The sequence below is a fragment of the Vombatus ursinus genome, unplaced genomic scaffold (genome assembly GCF_900497805.2).
Source record: "Vombatus ursinus unplaced genomic scaffold, bare-nosed wombat genome assembly UNPS02015406.1, whole genome shotgun sequence".
Taxonomy (NCBI): Eukaryota; Metazoa; Chordata; class Mammalia; order Diprotodontia; family Vombatidae; genus Vombatus; species Vombatus ursinus.
Genome location: NW_020955184.1, coordinates 4,305,620 through 4,318,567, shown reverse-complemented (window position 1 = coordinate 4,318,567; position 12,948 = coordinate 4,305,620). Strand labels below are relative to the sequence as shown.

The 12,948-nt window shown below is 34.7% G+C and overlaps 1 protein-coding gene across 3 annotated transcripts in view; it reads left to right on the top strand.

Annotated features, from left to right (window-relative positions):
- SRP54 (signal recognition particle 54) overlaps nucleotides 1-12,948 on the top strand; it is a 57,485-nt gene that overhangs the window by 10,467 nt on the left and 34,070 nt on the right. For 2 of the 3 annotated variants that reach the window (XM_027847426.1, XM_027847425.1), the window contains exon 2: nucleotides 9,231-9,327. In XM_027847426.1, the coding sequence (XP_027703227.1) occupies nucleotides 9,250-9,327 (78 nt within the window). In that variant the 5' untranslated portion in view covers nucleotides 9,231-9,249. Of the gene's footprint in view, nucleotides 1-8,106; nucleotides 8,148-9,230; nucleotides 9,328-12,948 lie in introns of those variants that run through there. The other variant, XM_027847427.1, reaches the window with a different exon arrangement.

Here is a 12,948-nt window from a genome sequence, read left to right as displayed (position 1 = left end):
AAAGTGGAGGAGCAAGGTGCTCAGCTGAGAGGGAGGAGGGAGGAGAGGATGTAGAAGATGGCTTGAAACAACCACTGGGAGAAGGGCAATACTGAGTCAATTTGGAAAAAATAAAAAAATGCCATGCAGCTTTCATGACCCAGTAGGGATTAGATTTGATGAGATGAATTTGCATTGGATTCAGACTTTGCCTTTTCTACCTCCACAACATCTCTCTCATCTGACCCCTTTTCTTTTCCCCTTCTGTCTATTAACACAGCCACCACTTTAGTTCGATCCCTCATCACCTCTCACCTAGATCACTGGAACACTCTCCGAATTGATGCCTTACCTTGTCTTTTTGTACTTCCACCTGTCCACTACGCAGCTGCCAAACTGATTTTCGTCAAGCACAGATTTGACCATGTCATCACACATTTAGTAAGCTACAGTGGATCCCTGTCTCTAGGATAAAATAGAAATCCTTTCTTTTTTTTTTTTTATCCTTTTGAAGGCCTTCACAGTCTTGTCCTAACCTCCTTTTCCCATCTTCATTGGATATTACTCTCACTCCCACACTCTGCTCTCCAGCCAAACCGTCCTTCTGTCTGTTCCTCACACCCTTTTATACAAAATCCTTGTAAGAGATATGCCATCAAGCAAAACACATCGCAATATTGGACATGTCCAAAAATATGTTTCATTCTTTATCTTGACCTCTCTGTCAAATGTCTTAAGAATGGTAGTTGTCAGAGCAACTGGGTGGTGTAGTGGATAGAGCCCTGGATTCAGAAGGACCTGAATTCAAATCTAGCCTCAGTCACATAACACTTACTATCTGTGCCTGGGCAAGTCACTTAACCCCATTGCCTAGCCAAAAAAAAAGAAGAAAAAGAATGGTAGTTGTCCATTGCATTGATCAAAGTACGTAAGAGTTTGAAAGTTTGTCTTTATAGTGTTGCTGTTATTGTATAAATTGTTCTCCTGGTTCTGCTTACTTCACTCTGCATCAATTCATACACTTCTTCCCACGTTTCTCTGAAATGTTCTCTTTCAAGAGTGTGCTCTAGCAGTTGGAGTGAAATCAGGAGAGGCTACATATAGAAGGATAGTGGTACTTGAGCTATTTATCTTGAAGGAGGAATGGGATTCTGTGAAGTGGAGGAGAGGAGGGAATATGCTTTCCAGGCATGAGAGACTATGAGTATGAAAATAAATGGGAGATGATGCATCTTGTTTGAGGAACAGAGAGAAGGTCAATTTGGCTGGATTGTATAGTAAACAGTAAGGCTGGAGCAATGATAGGTTACATCCAGGTTCAAAAGGGATTTAAGAAACTAAACAGAAATTTCTGTTTTATTCTAGAGGTGAGTGGGATTGTTTAAGTAGAGGAGTGACATGGTCAGATCTGCTCATTAGGAAATCACTTTGGCAGCTGTGTGGAGCATAGTCTGGAGTAGGGAGAAGTTTGAGGCAGAGAGACCAAATTTGGAGTCTCTTGCAGTAAACTTGATCAGAAGAGATGAGGAAAGGGGTCTCCCCAAAAGGAGCATTTGTAGCATACAGTAAGCAATAATAACAACAATAAGGGACAGCTAGGTGGTGCAGAGGATAGAGCACTGGCCCTGAAGGGAGGAGGACCTGAGTTCAAATCCAGCCTCAGACCAAATACTTGCCACTTACTAGCTATGTGACCCTGGGCAAGTCACTTAACCCCAATTGCCTAAAAAAAAAGAAAGAAAGAAAAGAAAAATAATAATAACAACAATAAGACTAACCACAATAATAATAATATAGATTTGATTCATCACAGTATCCCTTCTACAGGTAGACATTCATATAGCAGTAGCAACTGAAATGATGACATCGATTGCAGTAGTGAGAATAAGACAGTAACTGATGAAAAGAAAGGCCACCCAGGACTGTTGAACTCCTTTAGAATATAGAATGATCTGTTTATGACATTATTTCTAAGACAGCTAATTGTGGTGTCACAAACAGCATTGTGACAGGGTAACTAGGGAAGAAATCTATCTCCACTATTTCCCTGCAAGCAGAGTAGTTACATAAACAATAATAGTTTGGTAATAGAGTTGGACAAGTAACAATGTTTCACTCATTTCCTGTGAAGTAGCCACTCTTTCAAGTATTATAACTTCACAGTAAGTAGATCCTTCTAAACTGTGTGACCTTTGGGCAAGTCAGTTAACCTCTCCAGGCCTCAGTATCCTCATCTTCAAAATGTTGGGGTTAGATTGGACCAATAAGCTCCCTTCTCAAGTCTAGGTCTGTGATCCTCTTATTTGGAATTAATTCAGTTGTATATGCTTGCTTTGTCTTTATATTCCCTAGCTCCCAGCACAGTATCTGGTACATAGAAAGTATTTGTTGTATCTTTTTCAGTGCCTCTTTTCTTGTCCAGATTATTTTATTCACTCTCTCCCAGAGGTGCTTTTTACTTTCTTTCCTCTACATTTTTTCTTATTCTTTTTGTACTCTACTGGAATACTTTTTTGTCTTTCACCTAAGAGGGCAAATTCTAGCTAAAGATTCAGAAAGATTTCCCAAAATAAAAAATCTCATTTAAAATTTACTAAACAAAGCTAAGAACATAAATTACTTGAGACAAAACATCACTATTTGATAATAATTGGTAGGAAAACTGGAAATTAGGTTTAGACCAACATCTTAGAAGACACTAATATACTATTATAAGCTCAAATGATAATAATTGTAGACCATAACAAGCTCAAAATGGATGTGACCTGAATATTAAAGGTTAAAGTATAAAAGAAAAATGAGAAGAATAATATCAAAATATCCAGTTAACTTTTTATAGCAGTGCATAGAAGAATTCTTAACGGAACAGATGACAGAGGCAATCAGAAGAATAATTTTGATTACATGAAATTGAAAAGCTTTTGCACAAGAAAATTAATACAACTAGGATAAGAAGTAAAGAAGTCAATTGGAAAAAAAAAGTCTTTGCATCAAAAATAAGCATCTGATAGAGGCTGATTGGATCTGTGATTTCATTGTTATGTAAAAGTCTAGGATGAAGAACTTCTGCATACCAATATAGGTCAGTACCTTCTCTGCAACTTAGATCCACAATATTTAGGAAATTAACATTAAAGGTTGTTTCCCAATGGATAAGTGGTCAAAGGATATGAAGAGAAATTCAAATAAAAACAACTTGAAGGTTTTGTTTTAAACTCCCTCACCCTGAAAACTGTCAAAGATGACAAAAGATGGCGATAGTATTGGATAGATTGTGGCAGAAGAGAGTATACTAATAATTTGGTGAAGCTGTGAATTGATCCAACCATTTTGGAAAACAATTTGGAATTATACAAAGAAAATGACTACAGGAGGTCAGCAACCAAAAAATGTCCCACTTATATACAGTACATCGAAGTATTAATAGTAATACTTTTGTTGTAGCAAAGAACTAGAAATAAAATTGAAGTTCATTAGTTGAGAAATATCTAAACAAATTGTGGTACATGATGTAGTGAAATATTGTATTAAGAAATGATCACAATAGCATAGGAACACATATAAACTCGTACAAAATGAAGTAAGCCGAACCAGGAAAAAAAAGGAGTTATCAATACATCAATTAAAATTGAATGGTATGAAACAATGAAGGCCAGGCTTGATCCCAAAGAAGAGACAGGCAAAATTGTCTTCTGTTTTATTTGCAGAGACTATGGGTGTGGTTCAGTACATATAATGTCAGACTTTTTTGATATGCCAAGGTTAGTTTTGTCCAATTTATTTTCTTCTTTGTTGTAAGGGTTGGCTCTCTGTGAGGGTAAAGAGATACAATGCAAAATTTAGGTGAAGTAATATCAAAAGATGTCAAGAATTTATTTTTTAAAAAATCATCTCCACAGACAAAGACAAGGAGACTTAAGCATAGTTTCTAAAGGAACAAAAGTTTGTTTCATAATGGCCTTGTCCACTGCTCACTGATTGCCAATTTCCCTTTTAAAATTAGCCTAGTATGGAATCACTTTTTATCTCATTAGAGGAGCAATAAGGTTTTGTTCTGTTTTCTTTTTCTCTAAAGGGTAACTTAGAAGCAGTGTTAGAACTCAAAGATACCCTTAGATATCTTCAGATTTAGTAGGTATAGATAGTGCATGTAGCTGGCAGCCAGAATAAGTAAGGGCATAGGTCAATAATAATCTATTAAATTTTTGTTGGTTAGAAGTATTTATAGTTAGTTTGTATAAGACTTTGTAATGGAAACTGCAGGAGAACCAAGGCTAGACCCCAAGGCTTCTGATTCCCCAGCCAGGACTTTTTCTCCCTTTTAAACCCTGAGACCTATGTCATTTGTCTTTGTGGTTGAAGCCAGAGTTGTTTTCTCTGTGACTTTTCTCCAAGGAAGAAGACCTCAGAGCACTGTCAAAGCCTTATCCTCTGGTGCCTCATTTTCGTGTACTGTACTTGGATGATGGAACAATGATAACATGGTCCCTGTTTAGAATATTATATTTTGTCATCAAAATATTTTTGTCTTTTCAAAATGTTTCATGTTTATTTTGTCCTTACAAAACCTTTATGAGGGAGTAAGACAAGCAGTAGGCTGTAGGAAGGAACCTGGCTTCTAGTTTTGTTTGCTTTGCAGCTAACTTGCTGTATGAACATGGGCAATCCACTGCTCTTTGGGCTTTCAGCTTCCCCATCTGTAAATTAAAGGGTTTGTACCTCATTTTTATAGGTGTTTTAAGATCTTTTTTTCAACTTACAGTTTACCTTCATAGATGTTATAATAGCTTCCATTTAATAATTTAAGCCCGGAAAAATTGGTCCAAAATCTTAGTTAACTAGTGACATACCTGGGACTTGGGAGAGGAAGCATCCTCCTCTTAAGTTCACAGACAAAACAAAGAACCAAAAAAAAAAAAAAACCGGAAGGTCCTGGCAAGGGAGGCTAACAAGTAAGTCAATAGAGGTGTCGTGCTGGGCCACTTTCTATTTGGGCAGGTGTATGTGTGTGTTGAGGAAGAATTTCTGAGGAACAAGGAAAAGAGTTGACCATTTAAATGCCTATTAGTTAAGTTACCATTAACCTTGAAAGACTAGAATTTAAAAATAGCTTGAAGGTCCAAGGTACATCAATTTTCAGAGTGCTTTTTTTATTTTTGTCCATACAGCAAGAAGTAGGATGAAAAATCTTAATTCAGAATAAAATTGTGTATGTAATTATTAATTTTATATAAAATTATGTTGTGTTACTACTTTTGTTATAGTAATTTGATATATGTAGATGTGTATATATACACATACATACATAGTAAATATATTTATCTATATATAGGTATATATATATTTATATATTGTCATTTGATGCACTTGTTTTTTCTGGTGCAGTAGAGGAGAGTGCAATAAAGATCATGCTTAGTGAGTTGGCAAGGATTTGAAGAGGAAGAAACTGCAGATGACAATAATAAAAGTTTAAAATTGACAAAAGATGCACCATTCAGATTAACTCAACAGCAGTAGATGTCAGGTATAGGATGCTTATTTATTTTCTTGACCAAGCACCTATTAAGCACATTTTTTAAGTACCTGGTACTGTGCTAAGTTCTGAGATACAAATATGAGAAGACAGTCCCTGCTCTCAAGGCAACACAAAAGAAATTTGAAAACGTTGTATAAGGAAAGGGAAGTGGAGCTGGGGTGAGTGGGTGTGGTGTAGGGGGCATGATGACTTCCATAGTAGAGCAGCCATATGGGAAATGAAAAAATGGCTAGCCTAGAGCCAGGAGGAAAGGGGTAGGGAACAGTTGTTTCAACCATATCCAACACATATTGGGAAGGTAGGGGCTCCTTAAATGGAGTTTTGGGGAAGAGCTCTTTAACCACTTTCTATTCAGAGGGTTCCCAAGGTAGAGGGTACTGCTGAGGTATGAGTACCAAGGCTGGTTTGATCTTGAAGGATGGTGATGTTTCTCTGGTCATGATGAAGTACAAAGTAGTGCAGCCAGATTGGAAAAATAGAAATTCTCACTACCCAAAGGACTAACAAAATATGGACTTACAATAGTAACAATGGGGCTTAACGGAGATTGTTCCACTAAACAGAGTACCAGAGACACCTGTGACCTTCTCCTTTTCTTATCTTCCTAACTAGAAATTATAACTGTACTACCATCTCCTTTCTTCTTTGTTTATGTTTTTGGGGGTTTTTTTGCTTTAAATAGTATTTCATTTTTCCCACAATTTACGTATCAAGAAAATTGTTAGCATTCATTTTTACAAGATTTTGAGTTCCAAATTTTTCTCCCTCCCCTCCACTCTTCTGAAAACAGTAGGCAGTTTGATACAGTTTATACATATGCTGTCATGTAAAACATATTTACATATTCATCATGGTTGTGGAAGAAACAGATCAGAAGGAAAAAAACCCCATAAGAAAGAATAAAGTAAGTGAAAAAAAATATGCTTCAGTCTGCATTCAGAGTCTATCAGTTCTTTATCTGGATATGGATAGCATTTTCCTTCATGAGTCCTTTGTACTTGTCTTGGATCGTTGTGTTGCTGAGCAAAACTGAGTAATTCATAGTTGATCATCACATATTCTTGCTGATACCGTGTACCCTGGTTTTGGGGGTTTTTTTTGCTCATTTCACTCTGCATCAATTTGTACAAGTATTTCCAGGTTTTCCTGAAATGTGCCTGTTTATCATTTCTTATTGCACAATAGTATTCCATTACATTCACATACCACAGCTTGTTCAGCTTTTCCCAATTGATGGGCATCTCCTCAATTTCCAATATTTTGCCACCAGGAATAGGGCTGCTATAAATATGCACATGTAGGGAAAACTTTTTTATGATCTTTTTGGGATACAGACCTAGTAGTGGTATTGCTTTGGTTGCCCCTTGGGCATAGTTGTAAATTGTTCTCCAGAGTGGTTGGATCAGTTCTCAATTCCACCAACATCGGTGTCCCAATTTTCCCACATCCTCTCCAACATTTATCATTTTTCTTTTTTGTCATATTAGCCCAGTCTGATTGGTGTGAGGTGGTATTTCAGAGTTGTTTTAATTTGTATTTCTCTAATCAAAAGGGATTTAGAGCACTTCTTCTTATGCCTGTAGATAGCCTTGTTTTCTTTATCTGAAAACTTGTGTTCATATTATTTGAATTGGAAAATGGCTTGTATTCTCATAAGTTAGACTCAGTTCTCTATATATTTGAGAAAGGAGGCCTTTATCAGAGATACTTGCTGTAAAAATTGTTTCCCAACTTTCTGCTTTCCTTCTAATCTTGTTTGCATTGATTTTGTTTGTACAAAAGCTTTTCAATTTAATATGATAAAAATTATCTATTATACATTTCATAATGCTCTCTATCTCTTGTCTGGTCATGAATTCCTCCCCTCCCCATAGATCTGACAGGTAGACTGTTCCTTGCTCTTCTAATTTAATGTCTTCATTGTCTTTGTCTATGGCAAGATATAGTTTCCTTCCTTATCTCTTTTAATTAGGTCTGTTTTTGCTTTGACTTTGTCTGAGATTAGGATTACTACCCCTACTTTGTTTTACTTCAGCTGAAGCACAATAGATACTGGTACAGCCCCCTTACCTTACTCTGTGTTTCTCTCTGCTTCAGGTGTGTTTCTTGTAAGCAACATTGTAAGATTCTGAGTTTTGATCCACTCTACTACCTGCTTCCTCTTCTCTGCCTATGTTATAAAAGGCCTGTAACTTGTATAACTTATTTCAATTGCTTACCTTCTCAATGAAGGGGGGAGGGAAAGAATTTGGAATTCAGTTTAAAAAACAAATAAATTGTTTTTACATATTACGGGAAAATAAAATACTAACTTAAAAAAATAAAAGAATTATAAGATGAAGCTTCCAGTATTTCTTTGATCTTAGTGGCTAGAAGTATTCCACTAGACTAATTGTAGATAGATTCTTGGTTGCTCTTCCTTGACTTGCTACTCAACCTCTCAGACCCACGAAGCTCTGTCATTTGCAAAAAAATGGTGGAAGAGACAGCAAGGAAAGTTTTGATTCGAATTGAAAGAGACTGGAAAAATAGTTCTTGGCTTCTCATCTACTTGGTATGGTTCTGACAAAATAAACAAACTTTTGTTTCAGTCGCTTTGAAAAGTGCCCAGATACGATCTTCATAGAAGTGGGTAAGTGAGTGTAGATGTCTCAGGATGTTCTTTTGAAGTGTGAAAGGAAATGCAAGCCTACATTTCATTTCTACAAAAATATGGACCAAAGTTGTGTGAATTTTCTGAGGCCAGTAAGGAAATGCTTCAATCAGTCATTAATGAAGTGAATTAATTGTAGATCCTAAGAATGTTAATGACTGCTCTAAATTGTAGCTTATTTTTTTTTCTATTTCTAAAAAGAGATCGAATATAACAGATTGAGTATGTATTCAAATAAGATTTGACTAGAAGTGAAAGCAAAAATGTGAATTCTACTCTTCAGGGGAAAAAATAAATACAAGACCTTTCTTGTTATATAAGCTTCAGTGTGGGAGCTGCAACCTTGAAACTTCCTTCCTTGCCTATCATGCTAAAAGTAAATAAAGAATTGTCAATATGGTGAGTGAAGTAACAGAAAGAATATGAGCTAACAAGGCATTCACTATAGAATTGTCATGAATGATAAATGCTATGGATGATCTTTTTCTTTTATAATGGAGTTAACTATGTACTTCTTTTTCCAATTTTTTTTTACTGTGGTTTTTCCAACAGTAGCAAGTGAAATCTAGAATGAATACTTTCTTTGTATGATAGGATAAATATATCTTCTGCTCCAGAACATATTTTTTAATATCTCTTTTTTTCAAAGTGTAACAAAGAGATTCTTGATTAGGAACTAATAATTTCCTTAATGCTTTATTTTTTTTCCCTTCTTCAAGTGATGTCTTCAAAATCATAGAATCATAGATTTAGAAATAAAAAGGATTTTAACTACCATCAAGTCCTATTTTACAAGTAACTTGCCTGGGGTCTTATGGCTAACAATGTCTCAGGTGGTATATGGACCCAGGGCTTCCTTACTCCCAAGTCCAGCTGCCTTTCTAAAATAAAATCTATTGCAATTGACAAAACCTGTCTCACCAAATCCAGTTTTTATAATTATTGGAAATTGGCTAGAAAATCCAAATTCACATTGTTTGTATTATAATACTTCCTGCTTTGAGTTTTTGTTTTTAATGTTTTTTGTTTTTGTTTATTTGTTTTTTGATATCACCTTTTAAGGTTGTACTAAACTGCCAAGATGGTGTTAGCAGATCTTGGAAGAAAAATAACCTCAGCACTACGATCATTGAGCAATGCCACCATTATCAATGAAGAGGTATGTATTTGTTATGACACAAAATTTATATAGTGGTGTCAAACTCAAATAGAAAATAGGGGCCACTAAACTATAGTAAAGATCCCTGTGGACCACATATTGACTTAGAAAACCACATATTAACATTATCTATGTTTTATTTTATTTTTATTAAATTATTTCCCAATAACTTTTTAATCTGGCTTCAGGGAGTGTTGTGAGTCACATTCAGCCTGTGGGCCCTGTGTTTGACCCCTCTGGTCTAGGCTACCACTTGGACTCTTACTTGTTCTTCTGAGGTGAAGTGGGAGCAGTAACACTGGTACTACTTCTGCTCATCTTTATGAGATTTACTTGTCAGACAAAATCCAAAAGCCAAGTTTATAGTGTGTAGAACTATTTTGTCAGCTTATTTTTATTCTCTCTTTCCTAGAAATAGTTAATTAAAACTTTGGCACCAAAAAAGTAGGTAATATTCCCTTTTGACATTAACTTAGATCTAGTGTTATTCTCACCCTTTCTGATCTGACTACTGGGCCCTCCGAAATTTAACATCTCATTTCCTCCTTCAATAACACATTAAGCTTTAAAACATGCTCTTTTGAACATTCTTTAATCTCAGTCCCTTGTCATCTCATCTCTCCCTTTTTCTCTTCATGGTGATAGAATGGCATTTCATTTCCTGTATAAGTTCCCTTATTTTATTTTATTTTATTTTTTAATTTTTAGAAGCCAGTATTACCCAGGATCTGTGAATGTCCTTATTTTCATTGTAAAGTATTCTCTCCTGGCTTTTGGAATATTGGAATATTCATAACTAATGTATAGGAAAGGAAAGAATCTTTGCATATATATGTATATACTCCATGCAAATAAGTAAATTGTTTTTCTGACATTCTACCTTGGCTATATTCTACAGTTAACTATTAGCAAATGAAATTCGTTAAATTTTTCAAGTATATTTTAATTTTGTAAGTATTCAGTTTTGCATCAGGGAGCCAGACTCATTTTATACTTCAATATGTTATTACTGCTCAAGACATATATAATTATTTTATCTTATTTAACTTTTAGAATCAAGTATAAATAAAAGAATAATTAATAAGCTTCCTAATTTTTCCTTCCTGTGGATATTGGCAGATAACATATGAAACTAGTAGTGTTTAGCCTGTCTGGCCCTATAAAACTTTCTATTTTCTTTGTGTGAATGACAAGGAAAATTGACATCAGGGAAATACTTGATAGGAAACAGTATGATAACTATTGAGTAGTCAGCTTCTGTAATTTTCCTCCTGTGGTATACATTGTTCACTGATTGATAGGTAGCAAAGCCTGGACACTAAAAGCAGGCTGCCTAAGGTATACTGGAGAGTATTTTTTTAGTATTACCTTTAAAAGTACACATATTGTACACCAGAAAGTTCTATTCTTTGTGATATGTAGGTTTTTTGTATGTATAACATAACGGTAAAGCCTCTCATGGATGGTAACATACAAGAAACATAACTTTCAAACCTGGTCTAGGGTACACAGATTCTCTCTTTTTTTTCTTTTTCTTTTTTTTTTTTAAGCAATTGGGTTTAAGTGACTTGCCCAGAGTCACACAGCCAGTAAATGTCAACTGTTTGATCTGAGGCTGGATTTGAACTCAGCTTCTCCTGACTTCAGGGCTGGTGTTCTATCCAATGAGCCACCTAGCTGCCCTGACAGATTCTTTTTTAATAGCCCAAAGAAGGAATTCCTGGAATAGAAGGGCAAAGCTGTTTCCACAAAGCATTTTCTTTGTGAGTATGAGTAGAACTTCATAGGCCTTCAAGGAGCATGCTTAGTTAAAAAATAGGGAATGTACATTTATTGTTGTGCTAGAATGAAAAAACTTCATTGGCCTTAAAAATGTAAGTTTTCCATACTCTAATTTGGAATCTCCTATTTCTTCATTCTTAATCATCGAAGCATATTTATTAGTCATGAGAATTGAGCTAATTTCAGATTAGCTAACTTCCTGCATAAAGTGCTAATTTTTTTGGTGATAATTTTTCCTTATCTGAAAAATGGAGATAGGGCTAATGGTAAGGGCTAATTAATGTCTTACCATGTTGTATGCATTATTTTTGTAATGATTATAAAAGGGTTTGAAAATATTAATCTAAATGAATGCTGCATATTTTTAATTTGTATAAATTTTTAGTGCATTATTTAATTTTATAATTTTTCTGAATTCCTTTTTGGTCATTGATATGTTTATGGAAAGATTTCTTAAATGGTTACACTAAGACATTCAATATTAACATTTTCCTCTAAAACCAAGTAATTTGTTCTGAGAAATTATTTCTTCATTTTCTTTCTGTCTTTAGAAGTCTAAATCCTACAGTCTAAATCCTACAGTTTGGGGGGGAGGAAGAAATTTGAGTTTATTCCTGTTGAGTACATTCAGATACTAAAAAAAAAAAAAAAAAGTTGATCATTTCCCCTCCTCCAAAAAATGTAACTGTAACCATTAAAGTAATTAATGTTACAAAGAAGTGGTTATGTAGCTGACTCCCATATGACACCATATGTTTCTTATATAATTTTTATATAACATCATTTCTTATGTAGTTCTCTAGCTGGGGCTATTCTATAATATTAGAATTTTTAATTGAAAAATGTGATGTGTAACTATAAATCCCGAGGACTTGAAACTTGTTTACCCTTTAAACTATTACATTGAAATTGAGTCATGAAATGATGGTAGTTAATTCATTGTGTAATCAAAATAGATTGTCTTATCTGATAGCTTATTAAAAGATAATAATTAAAAATAAAAGGACTTTTCCTTAATATGATCAAAAGTACCTATCTAAAACTATTTTTTATAGCTACAAGACATGCTTTTCCACTAAAATTAGGAGAAAAGCAAGGCTACTTACTATTACCACTATTCTTTCGTCTAAAAGTACTAGATATAGCAAAAAGAAAAGAAATTAAAATTAAAGCGATAAAATTGGGCAAAGAAGAAGCAAATAAATCTCTTTTTGCAGATGGTATAATAGTGTACTTAGAAGACTCCAAAAATTCATTCCATGAAAAAAGTTAGTTTCCTGATAATGAACAGAATAAGGAGGGTTACTGTTCTTTTATGACAGCAACATTGATTTCTATTTGACTCAAGATTGGTTATATTAGGTTTGAAAAGGGTTTGAAAATATTGACTTTATATTATATATTCTCTATATTGACTTTACTTATATTATCATTGTGGATCAATGACAAAAAATTCATACTGATAAATCAGAGTAGCAGAGTAAAGGTAAATCCACAAAAATCATCAGCCTTTCTTTATGTTTCCAATAAAACTGAGAAGGAAAAAATGGAAAAAGAAATGCCATTTAAGAAAACACAAAAATGTAGTGGGACTTTTGTGATCGAAAAGAATTAGAAAGTAGATGCTCATCGAATGGTAAAGGGCTAAACAAATTGTGGTACATGAAGGTATTAAAAATTACTGTGCTGCAGGGGCTGCTAGGTGGCACAGTGGATAGAGTACCGACCCTGAAGTCAGGAGGACCTGAGTTCAAATCCGGCCTCAGACCAGACACTTGATACTTACTAGCTGTGTGACCCTGGGCAAGTCACTTAACCCCAATTGCCTTAAAAAAAATT